This window comes from Halichoeres trimaculatus, unplaced genomic scaffold (assembly GCF_033239565.1).
Source record: "Halichoeres trimaculatus isolate MK-OKI-2021-1 unplaced genomic scaffold, fHalTri1.1 fHalTri1_scaffold_3, whole genome shotgun sequence".
Taxonomy (NCBI): domain Eukaryota; kingdom Metazoa; phylum Chordata; class Actinopteri; order Labriformes; family Labridae; genus Halichoeres; species Halichoeres trimaculatus.
In genome coordinates this window covers 6,985,667-7,011,430 of record NW_027437181.1, presented here as the reverse complement: position 1 = coordinate 7,011,430, position 25,764 = coordinate 6,985,667, and the positions used below count along the sequence as shown (strand labels likewise).

General features: G+C 40.8%; 1 protein-coding gene across 1 annotated transcript in view; it reads left to right on the top strand.

The window, feature by feature from the left end:
* Positions 1–12,567: 12,567 nt before the first annotated feature.
* The window catches only part of LOC141788233 (multiple epidermal growth factor-like domains protein 11), a 123,501-nt gene continuing 110,304 nt past the window's right edge, over positions 12,568–25,764 (top strand). Inside the window, exons 1-4 of the mRNA XM_074667114.1 lie at positions 12,568–12,680; positions 21,243–21,376; positions 22,073–22,174; positions 22,780–22,880. Coding sequence (XP_074523215.1) covers positions 21,261–21,376; positions 22,073–22,174; positions 22,780–22,880 — 319 coding nt within the window. The 5' untranslated portion in view covers positions 12,568–12,680; positions 21,243–21,260. The remainder of the gene's footprint in view (positions 12,681–21,242; positions 21,377–22,072; positions 22,175–22,779; positions 22,881–25,764) is intronic.

Sequence of the window (25,764 nt, the reverse complement as noted above, 5' to 3'; positions counted from 1 at the left end):
TAAAAAGTTGTCTTGAACAAAGAAAAGTAGAGTCAAAAAGAAGATCTGATCCCCATTCATTTCCAAAACAAACACACACGTTGGTTAGAGTCACGGCTTCATGACACTGTGCGTGTGACTCTGGGCCAAAAGTGTCGCTACAGTCAAATCAAAATAGATCCTCCTCACAGTCTCTTTAATGTCTCTTTAATGTAACATGAAGTTTTCAGATTAAAAAAATCATGTCTTGACTAGGGCTGTCATTTTAACGCGTTAATTAGATTAATTAACTACACCGTAAATTAACGCGTTATAAAAATTAACGCACATTAATCTGGATCCCAAACCCGCGAGGCGTTCAAAAACGCACTTATTTTCAAATGTCTGGCATTTACAAACCGTTTGTCCTACATGGAAAAAGTGGTGTTCTCGTCAGATTTTCAAATTTCCGATGGTCCCTGAATGTATCACACCTGACGTTAGCAACATGCTTTGAAACGGGGGAAGAGAGAGCACTGTTAAGGGGACTGCTGTCCACATCTCGTTTATTCACACGTCCTTTTTGATAATCTACCGAAAATTAACAGTTTGCTCTAGCTCAATTCTGTAAAAAACAGATAATTCTTCACTCTTTACTGCATCAATCAAGCCCTGAATGATGGATAAATGTCTTGTATTTAAATCTAAAGAATTCTTTGAAAATTTCCCTCCATCTTCCTGGTGTCATGTTTCAGTTTGGGGCTGCTCTACACCAATTAGCAACAGTTTGTGTGTTCAGATCATGTTAAACTGAGAATACTTCACTTTTCTTTGATCCAAGACTTGAATAAAGTGTTTTGTACATAGTTCCTCACAGTTTTTAGCCTGTGGCCCTGGTTCTTCTGACCTCATAGAAGTATAGAAGTTCATATTGCAGTGAAAATTGAGTAGATTTTGTAAAGATAGAACCATAACACTTTTTTTCATGTGTTCCCTATGCCTCAGGGTACCTAAAAATGTGTTGTATATATTCCCACCTTATTTTTAAATGGTTTTTAGTGTCCTTTAATGTAATTTTAATGTCCTGGAATTCAAATTCTCTATTTTGGGACCTTAAGCAGATATGAGATTAAAATGCAATTAATTAATCTAATTAATTACAAATCCTGTAATTAATTAGATTATTTTTTTTAATTGCCTGACAGCACTAGTCTTGACTAAAATCTTGAGTGAGAGTACATCGATATGTCCTAAAAACAGTATGACCCAGTCTGTTTTGAACATCGGAGTGGGAGATGGGGACACACACATCGATCCTGCTGTGATGGTATCACCTGAGGTCTCATAAACTCTAAAATACCTGCAGCCCAACGCTGTTAAAAAGAAGTTTAAGTGCAGTAGTTCAGAGGTTGTTTGGTTTTAACGCCTCATGCAGGAGAAGGATGCACAGCCCACATGGAGTTACTCTTTTTGCATTAGCAGAAAAGTATTTGGAGGTATGGTAACCGGTGCAGGTGAACACACCTGCCCGCTGCTCAAAGTGAAGACATTATGAAGGATTTGAACTAAAACACCAACTTAAGCTGTCAAACACTCGGTCTGCAGTTAAATCTTGAGTGTAAGCTGAGTCATTAACCTGACAAATCTGTTAAACCCCTGCTGTGATAACAACATAAAGCTGCATTAATGTCTATAAACACATCAGTGTGACGTCTGACCATCTGTGTTTCCTCTCTGCCGCCTTTGTTTGAGCTGCAGCAGGTATTTAAAAGTTAAAAGAAGCAGAGTACTGGTTTTAATATTCATAAGTTCTTATGAATGATTAAAAACAGGCCGTCCTGAGGTGACTAAAGGACCTCCTGTTGAGTCAGTCTGCTGTAACACTCTCTCCGTCGGCCTCCTGTGGGGAACATTATTCCTCGGCCAACAGTAAACTTTTAAAAAGCTGCTCTTGCAGAATTTCCTGAACGTCCTGAGACGAGTTGCCCCGCTAATAGAGCTGAGGAGGTCTCCACTGTGAGATTAGATTTTGCTGTATTTTAAGAGATTGTGCAGTTTTGTAGTAAAACATATTTACATGGATGATGGATGCTTTTCACTCCTTCTCTCTGTCTCTCTCTGCTGCGGGGCAGAAATGCTTTCTCAGCTCTCTCAGCTCTCTGCTGCACGCTGAGCTCCTCCTAAAAAAGCTATTACTTCATTGTCCTCTCTGCCAGGGGGGAGCTGCAAACAGGAAAAGCTCAGATTTCCCCTTGGCTAATTATGCATCGAGTTGAGTCAAAGGCCCTCAGGAGCACAAGACATTACGGACTGTGAGGGGTAACAGGGGTTGCTCTCTGCCTCCAGGAGGCCTCAGTTCTGCAGACTTCTGTCCCCATCATGCGTCTCCTGTTATAAATCTGCAACAAAACAACCAGATCTCTTTGAGTCTATGATCTCAAAAAGCACGGCCGTTCAGAGAAACGATACCAGTGTTCTAACACTAAAAGACCTGATCTGTAAATGATGTTTGGCTGCAAAAACATCAAACAACCAAGGTCTTAATTTCCAAACAGAACTCTTTCAACACCGTCTGAAAACCTACGATGTCAGATGCCATTTTCAGCATCCAGCATCCAGAAATTCTGGCTCTAAACCTCAAAGTCTGTGCTTTGCAGGTTTTGCAGAGGGATGGGTCAGAGCTGGGGTGAAGGGATTGCGTTTGTGTTGTTGGCAGCTCATGATGCTGTCCAAGAATCCTAAGGATTTGGTCCTACAAAGCTCGCTTTTAGCCACAGACCTTTGCACAAAAAAAGTTCTCCCATCTGTTTCTGAGTATTTGCACCAAGCTGGTGCTTTGGCAAAAGAGGAACTTTCTATTCCTCCCACAGTGCAATGAAGCGCTGCCATGACTGTGTCGCCATTCACAGTAAATTACTGATACATTTTTGGCCACTTTTCTCACACCATATCCAACATCTATGTTTGTTTTTGTGTTGTAAGATTTCATGTAGAAGATGCTCTTTAAGACTTTTTCTGTCATTAACTCAGACATGCACCGATCCATCAGTCGGCTGATCCATCAGTGTCAATTTCTTTAATTTTGGGGGATCAACGATCGGCCCATCCTTACATATGACACTGATCTTCTATACCTCCAGGCAGGTCCAACAGCCAGCCTTTGTTGCTTTTTGCTCTGAGACCTAAAACTCGGGGCACTTTATTAGTTGTTTAAAAGTTAAAACATAAAGATTTGATTGTTTCCTAGGTTTTGTTCAATGATTTTCAACAAAATAAGATTGGAACATTGAAGGTATATGTTGTCAGTTATAAAAAATGAAAAATAAAAATCGGTATTGGCCCAAATTGGTGTCAGCAGGTCAGGCTTTTAAAGATCGGTGATCGGCCGGAAAATTGTGATTGGTGCACCTCTACATTCAGATAAATGGAAATCTTATCAAGTGTTTTTGTCTTGTTTCAGTAGAAAATGTAATTTTAGACTTAAAACAAGCCAAATTCACCTGAATAGTCCAGAAAAATGTATTGTTTTGAGTTGAAAAAAAAAGGTCTGAATTGCTTGAAACAAGTAAGAAAAATCTGCCAATGGAACAAGAGAAATTTACTAGAAAATTTGCTTGAAACTAAAATAATGACTTAATACAAGTAACTTTCCTCTTGATCCATTGGCAGATATTTTTAACTTGTTACAAGCAATTCAGACCTCATTTTGTCTTTAAACAACTTGAAACAAGACATTTTTCTGGACTAGACAGGTAATTTGGCTTGTTTTAAGTCTAAAAAGACATTTTCTTACGAAAATAAGACAAAAACACTTGATAAGATTTCAATTTTTTTGCAGTTTAAAGAAGCTAGTGCAGCTTTGCGGTACAAAGACTGCTGGATACATTTCTTTTCTCTTTCATTCGGTCAAAGTCAAAGTTTAAAGAAAACAGAGAGATACTGTGTTTCTAGTATAGGACCACCAGTGACCAACAGAGGGGGTGGAGCGAATCAAGATGTATTTTATCTGCCTGAACTAAGGTCTAAATTTAGCTCTGGGTGATAACTTGAGCCCTAAAAATGGCGCTAGGTTGGGTCTGCAACCTGAAGGTTTCTGATTGGTGGAGCAGCCAAAGTGTTTTTTTCCATCCACAATAAGATGACCCCCAGCTGTGATGGACTTGGTTTAGTGCCTCCTAAACATGGTCTTCTTTGAGCCTGACAGTATGAATATGTCTCTGTCAGCTCCTGGTGTTCCAGTTTAAAGAGTGACCCTGCAAACTGGAGACCTTCAGATGAACGTGTCAGTTGATATCCAGTTCACAACAGCTGTTCAAACACAGAGGTCGTCCTTGGGAATGCATCCTAGTTTAGTTTGATATATGTGTCATAATCTCCTCATCAGATCAGTATTTAATAATCTGAAGCTGTTTGAGAGGGATGCATCCCACTCATAGACTGTATAAAACATGGACACAGTCTCCCGGGTGTCACCCATCTGTTTATAAAACAGTAAATGAAGCACATCAGCTATAGCGGCCATATTGGTAGTGGCAAGGGCTTTGTGTACAGTTATAGGGCACCTGTCTGTCACGTGACCTGAGCTGTGCCTCTGATTGGGCGAGCTTGCGATCTTAATATCCTCTGAACTGTTGAGTTAGAAAAAAAATTCACCCCCTGTACAGTGTGTGCCGATAGAGAAATTAGCGATTTAGACAGGAGACGTGTTTTGAATCAGGCTGTAAATAGGTTAATTTCTGCTTTGAAAACATCTTTTTTTTGGCTCGGTGTGTATGTGACTTTCAGAGCCAGCCTCAAGCAGACACTCGAAAAACAGCAGATTTTAGCACTTCTACATTGTCTCATATTCTTAGACCGGAGGTTGCTGCTTGATCCTGCTAAAAGTCCTTAATCAACAGACTTTTGAAGTTGCTTCTCCACTCGAAACTGTTTGGGACTTTTAGCAACTGTTTCAACCCGCTTTAGGCGGCTTTGTCTGCAGACCTTGTATCCTTTCAAGTGTCAACAAATCAAAGCCAGCACAGGCTGAATACCCTCCATGCTAACCGGCTAACCGCAGTGCTACACGTCTTGTCTGTCTCCTTCTATGGTGTTATTTTTGCTGTTAGGTCTTTGTTGTGGTTTTACTGCCCATCTTATGTCCCAGGAAGCAGGTCTAACTGTATTTTTAAAGTATCAGCGTTACCCTTGGTCTGGCTGAGCTATTGTATAGGTTGCTGACAGGTTGATAATAACAGGTGGTTCTGCACAGAGCTACACATCTGCACAGAAACTGCACATTGCTGAACATAAAAAAAGTTTAAACAGTTTAAACATTTCCCCACGCTGTTTTTAAGCTAAAACATCTTCTCATTTAATTTCTCTACAAAAACGTTTCTTTCTTGTTTTTCTGGAGTTTGTTTGAAACCTTCAGCTCCACCTGTACCTTCCTCTGCTCGGTGCAGCTCAGTGTGAAGAGCAGGGAGGAGGTGAAGGAGTGCATTGTTAAAGATCACTGGAACACCCTGCTGCTCCTGTCATTGGATTTGTTCGCAATAAAAAATGCAGAAGGCCGGACTTATAGAGTCACTTAAAGCTGTGGCATGGCATCATTATTCTAACAAAGTTCTCACTTAGTGTTTGTGTGACCTGTAAAGATTGTGGAGCCTCTTTTGCAAGTGAAATAAGAGCTAATATTTGAGAGCATCTGCAGGGGAATGTAAAAAGCCCTTCATCAACAAAAGTAGCATCTTAAAGATAGAGGAGACTAGAGTGATCCATTTATCGATCCGGCTCCATGACCATCAATACCTCCACCCTCTGCTCCCTCCGCTCCTCTCGGCCCATAGGTGACCATTGATCAGGAGCAGATGAAGGCAGAATGGGCGGATTAGGGTGATTTCACAGATTGGTGGGCTGCCAATGGAGCAGAGCTGTTAAAGGCACAGTGCAGAGACGAAGGGAGAGGAGGGTCATTGAGGTTAACATTCAATAACTCCAACATCATAAATACAGACTCTTATACCCTCACTGCTTCACCAAAACCACTGAATTATCTCTACACAGGTTAAATTTTTCAGTATTTCTCTCAAAAGTCATCATTTAGTTAATGTAAATTACGTCTGGAGGAGCCATAAGGGAAAAAATACGGTAGCTACTGTTATCAGGATGTAGAATTGAAAGAATGGTAGTAAATGAATGTTGCCATCAAAATGGTTTTAACTACTGAAGACACACAATTTAACAAGTAGAAACAAAAACAAGTTGCAATAATAACAAAATATTTTAACATAATAATGACTGGTGCAGTCTCTGTGGGACTGTTAAGCTAAAATAAAGGATGAATTTACCACTTGATGCTCCAAATACGTACCACCAGGATGGAAAGAGTCACAGAAATCACGTTGTAACATGGTAAATGGCGATAAAGTTGTATGTAGACTGCCTGGTAAAGATGAATTTCCCTTTATCCTTTGCTCAGACTGTCCTATTAATTTTATACCTCATCACTATTACATTGCTTCTGTCATAGTCTGCCAAGTCTTCTTGTTTTGCCATGAAATTCAAGGCACCAAAACAAGCAGCTCGATAGCTCATTAGCTTTGACACATAAACCTAATGTATTTTTATTTTTCTGGCTTTTTATGTCTTTAATCAGTGAGGATAGGACGGTAGACAGAGCAGAAACAAGCAAAGAGCTGGTAGTGACATAGGAAAGGAAACACAGGCTGGACTCAGACCTGGCTTGCCTCATGAGTCACCCAACCTAGACCACTAGGCTATACCGGCTCATCTAAACCTGATGACTTTCACCATCCTTGTGGCAGCTTCAGGACCAACTGCTTTTTTTAGGGATCTTTGGTTTGGATTTGGTGAGGAGTTAGCAAACACATGTAACCATAGCAATTTATTAGCTTGCTCCTAAGCTAGCTTACCAAAGTATGTAGCATGTCTGAGATTGTTTTTGTTTTGTTGACTGACTTAGTTTTGAATGATCTCATTTATGTTACTTTTAAGGATGCACCGATCCAACTTTTCTGGTTCCAATACCGATACCAGTGTCAAATAACAACCTGCATGTCCTACTGTGGGATAGACTGGTAATGTTTTAGGTAAAAGGTAAATAATGACTATATGGAATTACTGAAGTTAATATCTATTTAAACTATGAAATATTTAAATGTTTACCGTCAAAACATTTCTTCAGAACGTACGCAAGTTCTTTTCAAATGTTAACTGTAATACCCTGTAGACTTGTAATGCAGCAAAAAACTAAGCAAGTGCATCAGAGGCAACTTTTCAAATTAAGTAGCAAAGAGCACTGGTAAACAAACAAACAAACAAAAAGGCAGAGAGCTGTTTGCCTGGATCGGCATCATGGATCTCTTCCCACTGATACCGATCGAGCCTTGAGGGGCACCGATACACTGATAACTGATACCACCGGTCGGTATCAGTGCGTCCCTAGTTACTTCCAGGTTAACATGTTGGAATAGCATATAGTCGTCGAATAGTGTTGCAGGATTTTGCTCTCCTGATCACTGAGGTGCTGTAATACCTCTTTAATCCACCTCCTTATTAATTAATCAGCTCTGTTGTGGGTGTTGCAGCTCAAACACATGTTCTTTTCTCATATTGCTGCAGTAAACTGACCCACTTACGCTGTAAGTTATCAATGATTCAGGATCATTGAGTGCATGTGTTGTTGTGTTTGAAGGGAACGGTTAAAGATACGATAAGTTCCTTCTGCTTTGAATCATTTCTGGGTCCAGATTACCAAAGAGCCCCCTGAGACCTCGGAGGACATCGACTGGTCTCTTTCTACTGTCAGCAGACTGTAACTCTTCATCAGTTGAGGATCGGCCCCATGGGAGCAGCGGGTCAATGAGGCTTAGAGTCACATATTAAAGGTCTGTGGCTCTAAAGCAGGACGGGGGGAGCTCATTCTGGTCTGAACAGTGGATTTTAAATGTGTCTGTTTGTGTGAGGACACTTTGAACTTTGTCAGTTGAACTCGGTGTGGGATAATGACCTTTACTAAACATGAGTCACTCTGAGAAGCCCGTGAGGAATGTTCTTAATTCTGCCAGACAGTTCTTCAGGGATAGACGAGTTTGCTGGACTGGACTGAATCACTTCAGCCATTCTGTAATCAGGGTCAAAGAGTTTTTGGGGTCATTGCATTATGTGTCGTATTTGGTCAACACATTTTCTTCTCTGTCCACATGAACCATTTAGATCAGCATACTCAAAATTAGGTCCCAGGACCCCCTGGGGTCCCTGAATCACAGCTAGGGGGTCCACAAAATAATTTAAAAACCCTTGTAAAAGTGTGCTTTATCAGCAAACTGGGATCTTTTGCACCGATAAAATCATTTTTTTTCTTTTCCAATACTCATCCAATTTAATTTTGTGCCATTTCTTATAAGGTCGAATATGAACATGTTTATCACTTCATTATGAGCATCAACTGGAAAAAACAACCCTCAAAACAAACAACACTTTGATGCTGTGGCGTGTACAAACTTTTTCAAAGGGTAGGGTTGAAAACAGGAAAAAAGGCACATGCAATGCGTGTTTTTGCCACCAAGAGGGCAGTTAAGTGTGTGTGTGTTTCATCAACCAGGAGGGCACTTTAACACACAATTTGGTACCCGAGAGGTCACTTCAGTGGATGTTTTTCAACAATTTGGCCACAAGGGGGGTTGACTGCCACCCCTTTGTCCGTACCACTGCCCTGGCCTTAAAATATGAAGATGAAGATAAGTGATGAAGTGTTAAAAACTGCAGTTCATTGAGTGTCCACTAGAGGCTATGTGTAGAAACAGCAGAACTGAGGCACGTGGCTATTCAAAAAGCTGATCTTTACAGCAGAAATGAACTTGTTTGCAGCCTGTTTCAAAACAAGATTTCAGTCTGAACAGATCGTTTCTTGATCAAGGAGATTTTTTTTTGTATAACTCTCTACTTTGTAAACTGTTAATCCCTTGAGCTTTGTCCACATAAGGGCGAGGCTGATTGACAGATGGGCACCCAATAACTATTAGCGAGAAGGCTAAAGGCCTGCCTCTTTTCCTCATCTTAACTCAAACAAAGATAGGTCGAGTTATGCACCAGGATCCACAGAGCTAATCCTTGTATCTGTTCCTAGACACAAAACATGGATTGGATATTGGTAACAAGGGGCAGATCTATTCAATTGAGTTCTATGTTCCTCTGTGTTCATCAACATTGGTAGGTCTAAAATATAAAGGAAGATAACTACCACGGCTCAGCAAATTGGAGGTATTTCAGGCTTCCTCCCCAAACAACTCCTGTTGTTTAGTTGAACTGTTACATACATTTACACACAGTAAATATAATTTTTTTAATTTCATTTTTGTTTGAAATTCCAGAAGTTTCCAAAACATAATTTTCAGTCTCATACTGTATCAGATTGGATCAGTATCATATTTGACCGATTCCAGAGCCCAGGTATGAGTGAAGGTATTGGGACTTAAAACATTAGATTGGTGCATCTCTAAATCAGCATTTCCAATATGGCCACCGTCAACGATGGGCTTGAAAATTCTGTGACAGAAAAAGTTAGTGGCATCACTGACAGAGATCTGTCAGGCAGATCCTTTCGTTACAACTTGATTTGACTGTATCTGTCACACCTGTGTTGCTTGATTTCCTGTCACTTCGTGGTTGCTGTGTGTGTGTCACTCTCTGCAAACAAAGAGGGGTAAGGAGCTGAGCAGTAGCGTGCACAGACAAGAATGTTTCCAGGGCACTTTAACACACATAAGAGAGCACGCTAGCGCTCGCTTTGGATCCTAAGAGGGCACTTTAGTGGGTGTTTTGGAGCAACCCCTCCCCCCTCCTCCTGTGAATACCACAGGTAAGGAGCCAGTTAGGGTCTGATAAGGTCAGCATTGAGAAGAGAAGCGGTGCAGTTTTGGTTTGGTGTCTCTTTGTGCTTTAAAGACCTGTGCAGTTCCTGTTCTTTTTGAAGTGCAGCACGATCTGTTCGTGACAACTGCTCATTTGATCAACTCGACTCTAAATGCTGCTCTCCACAGGCCCACAGCAATCCACCCACAGAGAGGAGAGTCAATGATACTCAGGGAGCAGCTGAAACCCATGAAGGACAGACAGACAGAGGCTCTGATTGTATTCTTCCGTTATTTTTTTCCTCTTTACCTGTTGGGTATTCATCCTGTGAGGACTTCCTGCAGAACTTTGAGGACTCTTTGAGAAGCATCAGGCCGTCGGTTTAGTGTTTCAACAGGGCTATAAAGATTCACATATTTGCACCTGGGCCTGGGCGATAAAACGATAAAGATATGTATCACGCGAAATTACTTTTCCTTGATAGAAATATGAGACGTAGTCAATAGAATTTACGATCCATGTCAGCCCAGATACAGCACCGACCAGCTGCTTTGTGTGCGTAGCGATGACCTGAGTGTCATGGCAGAGGGTGTGCACTACACTTGACACAGCTGTCACCTCCTGTGCAGTAGCCTTAGATCCATACAACTGATTCCCCCAACTTCATGGCTTCTAACTTCATTTTTTGTTTGTTTACGGCCTCTCTGCTCTCCCAAACTCTCCATGGTGACAGCGGGTAGCACAAGCGAAATCCGTATTTGAAGAAGGCAGTTTGCTCCTGCTCAAGTCTCAGAGGATCACCAGCAACACGTCCACTAATAGCAACAGTAAAGAAGATGTTTCTGTTTTATTTATCTAAAGTAGTTGTGTGATGTTCTTCAGTACATCTGTCATGTTCAGCCTCTGACAAAAAAATAAACAGAGTCAAAAATAACCTCTGACATCTTCATAACTCACTTATGATCACAGACTGTATAGAAAGTGGACAGCGTGGCTCTGCCATTTATCATTGTACGGTTATGAAGCCAAAATACCCCCATCACAGGCGCAGCCAATGAAGCAGTCATTTCTTGACTCTACCTCCCAACTTTTTTACAACCCCTGAAAAAAATACTCAAGAGTGGCAGCTGTCAATCATCAATAAACGTGACGTAAAACCTTGTTTTTACCCTTGTATAACTGCTGAAAACAAAACTTTTCAGAAAAAAGAGGACTTGAATACAAGACAGCCAAATGATATATTCAAATCATCACAACAATCCGACGTGGGAAACATTTCTACAAGGTGTATTCATTCTTTAAAGTTTGACCACAGCCCATCTGGAATGACTGGAGTGCCAGATTTTTCAACCTATACTGCAGCCAGCCACCAGGGGGAGCAGTTTTTGTGGAGACCTCACTTTGAGCAGAGCAAGACGACATCCCTTTTTTTTTTGTACAGTCTATGCTTATGAGTTACAGAGTATCAAAGCTTGATAAAATAGTAATTTGATGTATCTCGGGATACATATCAATATCAACTGATATGAAAAAATTATTGTGACAGGATTTTTTTTTCATATCACCCAGTCATATTTGCACCAAACTGTTTCAGCACGGTACTTTTTAGTCCCAAATCTAAGGTCCTGACATCGACTAAATCCTTCATACAGATGAATCAGAGACTCATCATCAACAAACAAACATTTAAGGAGAGTAAAGCATCTGCTTAACTTCCTGTTTACAGTGAAACTGAGGCTAACGACTGCTCCTGAAGTTGCTAACCAGAGCGTACAGAGCAGTTCACCGAATAGGAAGTATTTGCTGAGAGCTGTTTATTGCTGCAGGAGGAGTTTTCCTTCATGTTCTCAGAGTCTGATATCATTTTAAGATTAAAGTCTGAGTATCAGATAATCGAAATGACTCCATCTTCTCAGGGAAGGAAGGAGTCTTTATGTGTTTTACAGATTGTTAAAAATGAGTCACTCCTCCCATTTTCTTGAGATCTTCACTGATATGTTCCTGTCTCTTCGTTCTAACGTAGTTATTTTAATTTAAGAGAATGCTTCTGTTCTCTGCAGCTTCAAATTGTAATACATCATCTCCTCCTCCTCCTCGTCTTCCTCTTCAATAAACTCATAACTCGGGCGTCTGTCTCTCGTCCTGGCAGCTCTGTGTTAGCTCTGCGTCTGACAGCTCGGCTCGGCTCAACCTCCACGCTGAGACGTTCATCAGGGCCAGGAAATATTGTTTGACGAACAATAACACTGTTTTTATTGATTTCCTGTCTCTGTGAGGTCCTGCTTATGACAAACAGTACACAAACAGATTAACAGTGACACACACACACACACACACACACACACACACAGTGCACACACACATTACAACGCTCGCAGATCTGTGGTCCTGATGCTGCTGTTTCTCCTCCTGATAAAATATGGCAGAGCTCAGGTAAAACACTGCTGACTGAATAATCTCTGAGGAGGAGGATCAGATGATTTTAGCTCTGTGTGCTGGAATCCAGTCCATCTGAGGAAGTGAGTTCTCTGCACTTTCAGTGTCCTCAGGTGTGTCTGACTTCAGGTGATGGTGAAGATGCAGGAACATGTTTGGATCAGCTGCAGCATGTGGTTAATTTAAACTTTAAATAATCTCTAAAACTATCCTTGGTGGTTAAGTATTGGGTCCCTAAAGCAGCTGCACATGCTCAGAATGAGTTAATGGCATTTTGTGTGTTTTGTGTTCTCAGTGTTTTCCATCCTGTCTGTGTCACAGGTTTCCCACCTGAGGTCCTTACCAGCACCACGGTCCTCTGAGGCTCTTCGTTTGTGATAAAGTTCAGTTTCACAGCAGATTATCATCCATCACACTCGTCTTTACTCGAGGTAAGCTGCTTTTTGGGTCTTTTGGGTGACGTTCAAAGTTTCTGAATTGTTCCCTGTAGTGAAGTTTAAGCTGGTTTTTATCTGAGTCCTGTGTTAAAAGAAGACACATCTGTGACTTAAACTTTCCTGAGTTAAAAGAAAAACTTTAAAAACATTGATATAATCTGGATTCATGCTGTAGTGTGGGTCAGGCTGAGTTACAGTGTTATCTTTTATTCATCTGAACATGTTTAGCATCTTTTATGCTGGTGGATGCTCCAACTGATGGGAATTCAGGCTCTTTTTAGTGATTGGATCATTTTGCTCGGCTCAGGATGATCTGGCTCCTTTGGCTTCAAATGACTCTTCATAACAGGAACGTATTGTTAATGTTTAAGACAGTTTTTAAACAGTTAGACAGTTTATTACCATCTGCCACATTTCTAGATACCTTAGCATAGATAATAAAACAAGGTTGAAAATGCAACTAGAAAACAGACTCTAAACCAAAGTGTGCCATACACAATAGAACTATGAAAATATATCGGTGCCATCTGGAATTGAACATTAATTTCAAACACTCAATTTCTTCAGCATTAAAATAAGACTTTGAATTTTAGAAACCATCAAATTTAAAGCACTAATTCATTTCTCTGCCCTTTTTTTCCCATGTTGAATAAAAATAGGTGTAAAAAAAATTCAACGTCTGCAACCAGAAATGAATATGCAACCTGATTAACAACAAGGTATATGTCATATTGACTGGTCTAATGAACAATGAATTTTTTGGATATATAAAAATAAATGAATAATAAATTAATTTTTATTTTTAATATTTTTTTAAAATAAACAAAAAAATAAAATAATGTATATATATATATATATATATATATATATATATATATATATATATATATATATATATATATATATATATATATATATAAATTGAGTTACTTAATTTTTTACTGAATTTCTCATTCCTACGTTAACTTTTTTTACCTTGAATTTTTCTTCACACTGATATTTTTTGTACTAATTTTTGGGGGATAATGTATTTTTTTACACTGAATTTATTTCAACATGAACAAAAAATAACATTTAGAAAATCAAATCAGTGCTTGAAATGTAATGTTTTTTAAAACTCTAGGTCTGATTTCAATGGCACAGACATACTCCATTTTTAAAACAAGGTGAATTATCAAAAGAAAACATTGCATCTAGAATAAATATGAAAGTAAATATGAAGCAGGATTTGGCACTAGGGACAGAGCCCCAGACGTGGATACTTTCATTTGCAAGAGCGGACACAGTGCTTTTTTTCAGTATTTATTCTGTCCCTCTGGTGCCCTGGTAGTATCTCAACATGATTTACAGCCAATTAAAATTTCTGTTTTAGAAAACCCTTCCAGCCTCTGTCTGAAACACTTTGTTACTTCTGCTGTCTCTTTAAGGCGCCTTACTCCACAAACCCCCTTTGCTCTGATTGGCCAGCCCTCTGGAGGCTGACCTTGGTATTTTAGGCCTGCCCCTCAAATGGGGTCATCATTTATCTTTTATCTCTTTTCTTTCTATTTTACCATTGTTTTACTGTTCTGTCTGCTTTCTTGTTTATATTTTGTTCATTATTTAAAAATCGCTATTATTATTATTTCATGGTTTTATTATCCTATTAACACTCTTAACACTGTCTTTTTTATACCCGCTGTCCTGTTCTCTGCTCCCAATCCAATTTACTGTCTTTTATTTTCTTTTTCTTTTCTGTTTTCTTGTTGATTGATGTTTTTAGCTTTTATCCCGGTCTCTCATTTTATATTGCATGGTTCTTGTATCGCTTGGGTTCATATGGGTTGAAGCTTGTGTTTCATGTTTGAAGCTTGTGTTTGTTTTTATGTTCTGGCTGTCAAAGCACTTTGTAAACTTCTGTTTTTAAAAAGTTTTATACAAGTAAAGTTGTTGTTGTTATTATTATAAAACTGAAAACCCCCTCTTTAAAGAAAACTAAACTTGCATACTGTCCGTTTCGATCCCTGCCATAAACAAGAATTTGAAGTATGATGGAGTCTGATGTGGGTCTTTCAGGGGGCGGAGCCATGGGCAGACCTTGGTGTTTTAGGTCCGCCACTTCAATAAGTCATAAGTGAGGATCTGGTGCTATCTTTTAGAATACAGTGTTTTGGCTCCAATAGAGAAAGAAAAGAAATCTAAAATAAGAAATAAAAAAGAAAAATTAAATTTATATTGAAATTCAAAGTGTGCTTTCATATTGATCGAAACAAAGCTCCTCTTTATGTCTTTTGTCTTGAAGTTAAAGCTTGAGGCCTTTATTAAAGCTGCTGTAGTTTCTGCTTCTGAGGGAGGACAGACCGATGTTTCAACGTGATATTAGCAAACAAGTCCAACTTTTTCCTGTGCTGTTGTTTACATCAGACTTCGCTCCTCCTCATCACTGCTCTCCTCAGCTACACCTGTCTCAGTCAGCAGACACCTGTAAGAGAAGCAGACAAACATCCCTCCTGTCTGTCTCCTCCTGCTTTCACTCACATTCTCCTAATGAGAACACCGCTGCTGTCGTCCACCGCTGAACGCCATCATGTGTCTCTTATGGGACGGCGTGGGTGAGAGGTTTTTGGCTCAAACCACCTGGTGTCACTCCGCTGGGTTTATTCATCATCTCTTCTGATTCCCTCGGGCTGCCAGGAGGTGTGAAACAGACTGATGGCGTGAGGGATCTGTCCGCTGTGGAGTCTAATGTCACTGTGAGGCCCACAGCTGTCAACAACACTCCCAGGGAGCATTTCGGAGACGGAGGAGCCTCAGCGGACAGATTCGTCCTCTCCGTCCAGTAGAGATGAAGTCTGAGGATTTAATGTTGACAGAAACGTCCACCTGCATCCATCCTCAGCTTCATCATCGCTGTGAAAGGAAACACAGGAGGTTACTCACTCATCATCCGGCTGCTGGATCAACCACAGGCACAGGCAGTGAAATACAACAGCAACAATTCCCATGATCCTTTGTAAACCAAATCATATAAACTCTTAATAGACTGCAAAATGACCTTTACAGCTTTTAGTAAGTTACAATGAAGAGGACAAACTTCCTTTAACAGACAGAAACCAGACTCATGTTAGACAGACATCTGCTGAGAGTGTTTGGGTTAATCTGTCTGTGTTTAAGATCAAATAAGAGACTCCTTTAATCAGCTGCAGGCCGCTCCAGTGTGAGCTAAAGGTCAGTGTTTGCTGAGGCCAATAGGACCACATCATCTACAACAAGCAGGGACAGGATCCTGAGACCCCAGAACCTGACTCCCTACACTTGGCTGTGCCTAGCATTTACTGTATATTGAGTGGACAGAGTGGCTCCACCATTTACCACTGTACAGTTTTGAAGCCAAAATTCCCCGTCACAGGCGCAGCTATTGAAGCAGTTGTGCAGCCAGAGTCTGCGCAGTAGAGACTGTGAGGGATTCTTGGACAATCTGAGTGGAGCTGGGTGACAAAAATAGTAATTATTTTGTCTTTTAGAGTCTAATCTCTTCTTGGCTCTCACTCCTGACATATTTTACAATCTCTGAAAAAAAATGCACAAGAACAGTAGCTGTCAGTCATCGTTAAACGTAACGTAAAACCTCTTATAACTAATGAAAATCAAACTTTTTTAAGAAAAAAGAGGGCCTGAATACAAGGCAGCCAAATAATTTCTTCAAATTACCACAACAATCGGATGTGAAAACAATTTCAATAAGGTGTATGATTTTTTAGAGTTTGACCACAGCCCATCTGGAATGACTAGAGAGACAGATTTTTTTTACCTATACTGCAGCCAGTCACCAGGGGGAGCAGTTTTTGTGGCCTCGCTTTAAGCCAAGCAAGATGACGTCCATTTTCTTTACAGTATTTGGTGCCTAGAAATCCTGTCCATGAGAGTAATGACCAGAATTGGTGACAAAAGGCATCCCAGATGGGGGCAATGTAAAACTAAACTCTTGCTAAGGAAATGCAGTTTACATGTGAATAGGGATGGGTACCTTTCACATTTGAAACGATACGATACCGATGCCTGGTACCTGGCAACTGGTACTGGTACTCAACCGTACCAATTTTTTGCATTTTCTTTGTGTTTATGTGGTAAAAAAAATAGCAATTTGTTTAATAAAAAAAATATGTTTTTTTTTAATCTAACATATTTATTCTTCAGTATATAACCTTACAATGTTGTGTTAATGTCCAGCATGGAAAATCTCTTACTCTTCCACTCCCTCACAGTCACAAGGATGCATTTAGGTACCTAAACATGGTACCTTTTCATTTTATGTGAATCGGTACCCGGTACTTTTGACAGAATTCGGTCGGTACCTATAAAAGCGCCTAATTCGGTACCCACCCCTACATGTGAAGCAATGTGAAGCAGCCAGAATGAAGATCAGCACCTCAAAGTCTGAGGCCATGATTCTCAGTTGGAAAAGGGTCGACTGCCAACAGTGCATCAATGATCACACCACCAAGACAGTAACCTTCTTCCCAAACCAGAAACTGTGGTTAAAGCTTGATGACGCACTGGCATTCAGAGTGACCAACTGCAGGCCTCATGAGGACCAAAGCCACAAATGCTCAGAACATCTTGAGCACATGGATTGGCATAAAGTGACTGTCAAACTTTCCAAAGTGACGCTTCCTCAGATCCCTCCTGCTCTTAAACTCTGCAGTGTCTCTGTCGTCAGGAGGAAGGCAGTCACAGCGAGCTGTGATTTCTCCTGCTGCTGCCCCTCCTGTTGGATCCCACCCGTATGTAAAGCAGTGTGCAGTGTTTTGTTGAGATGAGATTGCTTGTGTCAGTCTCGCAGCCACACATTGAGATGTTGCTCACAGAGCCGTGTGTGCTGATTGGCATCCTCGGCGGTGCAGGTGTGCTCTGCTATTTGTGTTTGCATGAAGTACGGGAAGTTTTCCTCCAGACGAGCATTCAGCCGGCCTCGCTGTGCTCGCAGGAAATAACAGAAGATCCCCTGGAGAAGAACACTCATATTTTTGTCTGTTTGACTGGGATGAGGTTTAAATTTGAGGAAATCTCCATGTTTTCACCTCGGTGGCTGGCTCTTCTTGTTGCTTTTTGTGTTGTGAGATTGCTCGTCAGCCCAGCCCGCTGTGGCTGTTTTGAAAGGTGCTTTTTGCTGTTTGTACCACTTTTATTCCATCAGAGCCACAGATTCATCTTTATCAAAGCTTCTCTCTGCACCAGGGGTGTCTGTCATAGGAGCTTTTTTCCTACACACCTCCCACCTAACGAGAATAAACAAGGACTTTTTGATGCACATTTGTTTGTTACTTCCTCTAAAGTTCAAAAATGAGATTATCTAGAGAGAGGGTGTTTCCTCACTTATGAGATTTTTACAAACTTTGGACTTATTTATAATAATAATTCATCTTCTTTTTAAGCAGAAGTTAGCTGCTCTAATGATCAGTAGGACCTCCGTACATGGGGCGCACTTAGCCAGCTGCTAAGCTAACTGACCAGCTGTGTAAGGGCTTTACTTGAACACTGGTTTCACTTTCAGCCTCAGAGTCCCATGAAAGTTGGACTCTAATTTTCAGCAAAGCACATAAATATCCATTTGTTCCAGTTTTTATTGCAGCTTTAATGTTAGTCTTTAAAAAAGGCTGCAGAGTAAATAAAGCGTGTCTTATTTCTAACGTTCAGCCCAGGGCTGGTCGTGAAAGCAGTCTGTCAGAAAACGGTCCTCCTTCTCAGCTGATTTATTCCCTCAGTAAATATTTTCCTAATGAGTTTATGTTCTAAATCTCTGGTTTAAGTCTTTTTCATTACAGCCTGATCTTCATTTAGTCGATTATGGTCCATTTAGAGTCACACAGAACAGACTTTATCAAACTCTGATGCTTTTAACCTTTAAACACTTAAATATCTTTCTTCTTTGAGGCTTTTTCTTTTTGATTTGATAACTTTCTATCACTTTGATCATTTTCTGTTTGTTTGACAACATTCTGTTGTTTTGATCACATTTTACTGATCTGATGTAATTTGAGTTCTTTGATCTTTTTTTATTGTTTTGATCTCATTTTGTCACTTTGACAACATTCTATTGTTTTGACATCAATCTTTTAAATAAGTTAGTGACATTCTATTTTGTAATCCCTTAACATATCACAACAATAAATACTACATGATAATTAAAAGAAACTCAGCTAATCTTCATCATCAACAACATTTTGCCTTAAAAAGACAATTTTTCAGGTTAAAATTGCAGTAGCTTTCTCTTCTCAAAACTTTGACAGTTTTTAGTTAGTTTATAAAAGGTCATTAAAAAAACACTGAGACCATAATCAAGGGCCAGTCGCTATAAATGTGCCTTTTTCAACTTGGAATTTCAGTGGCTTTGTCTTTTTTTAATTTATGATCAAGTCGTCTCACAAATTTTTACAGAAAAAAGGCAAACGTTAAAAATGAAACTGTCTTCACCATGGTTTAAACAATACGAGATGCAGGATACCTCAGGTTGAATTTATCATTTTAGTGAGTGACTAAAAACAGCAGCTTGGAGATGGAGTTTTCTGTCTATGTCTTTACTCTCACCAGCACACAGGGCGCTGCCTCCAAAGACGCCGAGCGTTTTGGGAGGTATTCAGGTCAGATATTCACACGTACATTGGCTGTACTGTAAAGTGACATTACTGTCAGACAACAACAGTGACAGCCTCACTTTAAATGGAAGATATCGAGCCTATAGTCCACAGAGCGGATCATGGCGGCATCAGATGTAGGCCTACTAATGTGCGGGACCGCCAGAAGCGTGTCATATTTATGATGCGCCATAGCTGATCAGACATTTCATAGTTTTCCTAATGTTTATACGCCAAGAAAAGAGAGATCATAATGGTTGTTCACGAGTCTACAGAAGTTTCTGTAACGCGGGAGTGCGTGACAAAAGACCCAAAAGAGTGACTGTCACGCTCAATGCGTGGCACTAGAGACTCCTGTAGTTATATGACAAATTGAATTCTGCTGCAAAAAATTCTATTGTTTTGATCTCATTCTATTGTTTGTTCACATTTGATCTCTTTGATAACATTCTATTCCCTTGATTTCCTTCTATTTTCTTTGATCACATTTTATTGTTTTAATTCAATCTGATTGATGTGATCTCATTCTGTCTCTTTGATTGCATTCTTTTTTTCTTTGTTCACATTATATCACATTCTTTATTTACATTTCTTTGGTAAAATTCTATTGTTTTGAAAACTTTCTATCACTTTGATCACATTGTATTATCAATCAAGGATTTTGAATATATATCATTTAGAAATGTCCTTGTTTTGGAAATAAAGCACTGTTTTTTTCAATGAAGATAACTTTAAACTAATCAGAAATACACTCTATACATTTTTAATGTGGTTAATGACTATTTTAGCAGCAAATGTCTGGGTTTGGTGCAATATCTACATAGATGTATAAAGGCCCATTTCCTGCAACTATCACTCCAGTGCTGGAGTGTTGGCTCATTGCGTCAGAACGCTAATGGATGATTAGAAAACCCTTGTGCAGTCTTGTTAGCGCAGCTGAAAACACTTTAGAATGTTAGAGAAGCTCTAAAACTGACCTTCCTTTGAGCAGGTTGAGTATCTGGAGCATCACATTTGTAGGGTTGATTAAACGCTCAAAATGGCCAGAAAATGAATTCTATTCCATGTGTGAAATTGCCAAGAAACTGAAGATTTCCTACAATGGTGTGTACTACTCCCTTCAGAGAACAGCAAAAACAGGCTCTAACTAGAGTCCAAAGAGAAGTGGGAGGCCTTGCAAGAAGATAAGTACATTAGAGTCTCTAGTTCGAGAAATAGACGCCTCACAGGTCCTTAACTGGCAGCTTCATTGAACAGTACCAGCAAAACGTCAGTGTCAACATCTACAGTGAAGAGGCGACTCTGGGATGCTGGCCTTCAGGGCAGTTGGCAAAGAAAAAGCCATATCTAAGACTGGCCAATATAAGAACACAGACATTGGACAGAAGAAGATTGGAAAACAAAGTGTTATGGACGAACGAATCAAAGTTTCAGGTCTTTGGATCACACAGAAGAACATTTGTGAGACGCAAAACAACGGGAAAGATGTTGGAAGAGTGCCTGACATGGGGGTAACGTGATGGTCTGGGGTTGCTTTGGTGCTGTAAGGTGGGAGATTTGTTCAAGGTCGAAGGAATTTTGAATAAGGAAGGTTATCACTCCATTTTGCAACACCATGCCATACCCTGTGGACAGCGTTTGATTGGAGCCAATTTCATCCTACAACAAGACAATGACCCCCCTCCAAATTGTGCAAGAACTCTTTAGAGAAGAAACAGGAAGAAGACGCTTTGATCAAATTCTGTTGATTTGACAACAATCTATTTTCTTTGATCACATTCTACTGTTTTGATCTTATTCTACTGTCTGATCTCAGTGTAGCAGTTGATGTATCAAAGTGAAGTACACCTCTTTTATAAACATCTGTCTCTTGATTCCTAAACCAAGGATCTGATCTTCTTAAAGGTGAACCCTTACTCTTTACTGTCTCTGTTTTTGAAAGGGAGGACGGAGGAAGACGATGGGGGCCGGCGGGGTCTCCCCCCGAGCTCTGCTGTGGCTCAACCTGCTCGGTTTGATCCCTGTGGCGTCGTCCCTCAACCCGGATGACCCCAACGTGTGCAGCCACTGGGAGAGGTCAGTCTTCTCCTCCAATAACACTCAAAGTGAAAGTCCAGCACTCAGTGAACTAATGGACCCCCGTCCACAAATCAGCTCTGAGTGTTCGCCGATACTCAGACGCCAAGGGGAGAGGGTTTACTCCTGGGGACAGGCGGGGGCCGTAAATCCACAGAGATGCTAATGTAAGCGCCTGAGTGGTCCTGGCGCTCTGTGAGTAAAAGCACGATGTCATTTATGAAGAGAGCGACGCAGAGGGAGGGCAGGTGCTCTGATCAATAATCTGAGTAATCAGGAAGTGTGGAGATGGATACAAGCTCTGATGACTTTTACAGTTTGACTTCTCAGAGAGGTTAGACGTAGTTCAGTCACCTTTACCCACCACGGGACACTCAAAGTGAAGCTCACCGTGGGTTAATCAGGACAGGAAATGACATAAAGCTTTTAGTGATCTTAGAAATAATCTCCAGGTTTGTGAAGAACAGTGTGCTCTCTGAGATCAATACTTTACGTCCTTCTTATTGCTTCAGAAAGGAACATGTAACAGCTCGAGGAGAAGAAGAGCGGCATCAAAAACACGACAACATGGATGAGTTTAAAGTCTGAGTGCTGTCTTGTCCATTTTTAAAACAGAAAATGTGAAGAATTTTAAATTTTCATGGGTTTTCATCAACTTCTCTATCCTGCTGATCTGTTTATGTTTGTCTCCTCCAGCTATGCCGTGACTGTTCAGGAGTCGTACGCTCATCCATTCGACCAGGTGTACTACACACGCTGCACCGACATCCTCAACTGGTTCAAATGCACCAGACACAGGTGAGCTCACAGGTTACAAACATGTCCGACACATGAAGCTGAGTCAGTCAGTCTCTGTCTGCTCTTCCTCCTCGTGTGGTCACCCCTCAGAGCGACCAGCGGCGGCGGACCCCCTTTAATGACCACATTAAGCTTTATAGGCCAGAGTTTAGCTCCTCTAGCTGAGAGCGTGGACATTGATCTGAATCTAAAAATGTCAGACAGCATCGGCGTCCTTGAAGGAGTGAAGAAAACTCTCCCAAAGGTTTAAGAGTCTCTGCTCCTAAAGAGGTGTGGAGGTGTAAACACACTTTTAAGGAGGTCTTTAAGTGCTGTGTTAGAAACTGCTCCAGGACGTTAAGACTCCTTAACTTTGTTTGAAATGCAGTTTTACTGCTTTAAAGGAGGGAAGCACAAGGGAACAACATTATGTGGTGTTCGGTGAGTCCTTAAACCACTGACCGCTCAGATATCAGAGTGTGTCACAGATCTCTCCTTCTTGGAAACACTGGAGACAATGATAAAGCTAGTGCTTTCCTGCAGGGTAGGATGGACGCATTGTGTCTAGAATCCTGGAAGAAAAGTGAACCAAGTGTTGAGGGTGTGATTGTTTGTGATATGTGCAGGATCAGCTATAAGACGGCGTACAGGCGAGGAGTGAGGACCATGTACAGACGTCGCTCTCAGTGCTGTCCAGGATTCTACGAAAGTGGGAACCTGTGTGTTCGTAAGTTCTCTTCATTCCCTCAAATCCTACACAGAAGAGGTTTAGAGCTACTGAGGATGAAATATATATTTTTTAACCTTTGTTTAACCATAAAAAGACTCATTAAGATTAAAAATCTCTTTTCCAAGAGTGTCCTGGCCAAGACACCATCAGCAATGTTACAATTTTACCACAGACACAAATACACATTCTACAGGATCTGTTTAAAAGCATCCAGAGAGCACAGCACACCAAGCCAACAAAAAAAACTTACATACCAGCATTGATTTTTTTTTATTTGAGATCCAGAAATATATGGCAGAGTTCTAGAATTTGGGCCCAATTTCAGATTTTTGCTCTAAAAATTCTAGAATCAAATTTGTGATTTGTCATTTTTTTTCCTCAGAATTCTAGAATTGGAATAAAAATCGAATCTCTCAATCTTATTATTCTAGAAGTAACTTTAGAATTCTGAATTATTCACCCTGGAAATTACAAAAAAAGTCAGAATTTATTTTTACTATTGTGGACAATTTGAATGAAATTGCGAATATTGACTTTGTATATTAAGAACTTTGAAGCAAAAGTAACTATGGTCATTGATATGGAAATAATTCTAGAATTAAAGTTAGGAGTCTAGGAATTCTCGAATTTGACTCATAATTTAAACTTTCACAAACAAAATATAAACCTGTCTAACCTATATTCTTCTTCAGTGGTCCAAATCCTTTGCTGTAATATTAATTATGAAGGGTTGAAATATTGTCTTGTTCTTGTTTGATACATTTTCTGTATCAATAAGTCAGGTAGAGCTGCACGGTGGTGCAACGGTTAGCGCTGCAGCCTCACAGCAAAAAGGCCCACCGGCTCGAGTCCCGGCTTCGCCGGTGGGCCTTTCTGTGTGGAGTTTGCATGTTCTCTCCAGGTACTCTGGCTTCCTCCCACAGTCCAAAAACATGCTCATTAGGTTAATTGATCACTCTAAATTGTCCCTAGGTGTGAGTGTGTGAGTGAATGGTTGTCTGTCTCTGTACCAGCCCTGTGATTGACTGGCGACCAGCCCAGGGTGCACCTCGCCTCTCGCCCAATGACAGCTGGGATAGGCTCCAGCCACCCGCGACCCTGAACAGGATAAGCGGTTCAGAAAATAAATAAATGAATGAATGAATGAATGAATAAGTCAGGTAGAGAAGGTTTGTCTGATCTGGAAGTGATTCAGCTTCATCTATAGAGCAACTTTAAGACGTGATCCTGACAACCAAAACTGACACATCCAGTTATTACATCTTTTTCATAACAGACTAAAAAAAAAATGTATATACCATCAAAACCGGAGTACAGATACTGATTTGTGTGAAGCAGCTGTTGATGTGTCTGTCATCTGAACAGGGAATAGATAGAGCCAGGTGTAGTGAGGATGAAAGACCAAATATAAGCATCAGTGATAAGTTTTATGAGGAGACCTCTTCCCTAAACCTTCAACATAAACTAGATTATTTATATACCTTGGCTGAGTGGGGCAGCAAAGACTGTCTGGGCTTCACCTCCAGAAGGGTTCCAGCTGTGGGCTCTCTTCAGCCACAGCCATCTTGAACTGGACTGGTTATGTCCCTGGTGGCTTTCTTCTACTGTTTGGGCTCCAGCCTAACCCTCTGGTGGAAGTAGTGCGCAGAATTTGCTGGGAACCCGTTACAGCTGACTTCAATAGGGAGTTGGTTGTATGTCACCCTTTCAACCCAACTTTGTTGATCAGGTGTTCGTATTTGGCTTTTTTCAGTTGGTGGGACGTGGTTAGCCTTTCTCTCCAGGGCATCTTGAGCTCTAAAACTATGATACTCAATGTACTTCTAGATACCAGGACCATACCTGGGGTCACCGCTATGTCCTGTGGGAAGACAAGCTTCCTTTTCATATCCACACTCAGCTCTAAGTTGGTAGCGTGTTGCAAGGTAGAAAGGGGATTCTTGGCCATCTCTCACAGGCCTTCTCACATTCCCTCTCAAAGGCTATGGCTTGGGCAATTGGCTCGTTGTTGGCTTGCATGCATTGCTGTCCAACTCATTTGGTGATTTCTGTGAGACCTTACCGTTTCCCCATCAAAAGCGCCCTTCTGCCTGTGCCTTAGGATGGGTCTTTCTCTCTGCCCAGACCTTGGGGTGGCTTGGGGTTGGCGACATATTGGTTACAGAGCACAGGAGAAAGCTCAACTTCCCTTGATTGATTTGCCTCATTTGTTTACGAGATAGTGGTCAATCCTGAGCCTGATCCCACAGTGCCCATCGACCCTGAGAGAGAGTATCACATCGTAGACAGAGCTTTGAGAATCGTTGGAGTTGAGTGTGTGCTCTTGTTTTGTGTCAGTCGTCAGCCTACAACTCCAGGAGCCCCCTGGAGAGGGTCTACCGACTTTAAAAACCTATTTGTGATACGAGTCTAAAAACATGTCAAAATCAGGCCTAAGTGTGAATGAAAAGAAGCTTTGCACCAACAGAGGGATGAATTCTTCATTTCCACTGGTTTCCGACTCCTCTTCACCGTTATCGTCAAACCTCTTCTTGTTTCCACTCGCTGCACAAACAGAACCCGGCTTGTTGAAGATGCAGCGTACGGCGTGGAGTTGTGATTCCATCTCAGTTATCTTTCAGTGGCGTCAGGTGGTTATCTGCATTCGCTGTGCGGAGCTGTCAATCGCATCAATCTGGCTCCGTTACAAAGCGAATTCATGTCTGCTCATGAAGTTTCCCCACACAGAGCTTTGAATGAGTCTTAAACAGAGGAACAGAAAACAACCTCAGCTCTGACCCTGCAGGCTGGAACATCAGCTGGAGTCAGATACCATCGAATGTCTCTGACAAAGAGAAGAATCTGAGCTGATATCGTCTGACTGATAGAGTTTTATTAACTC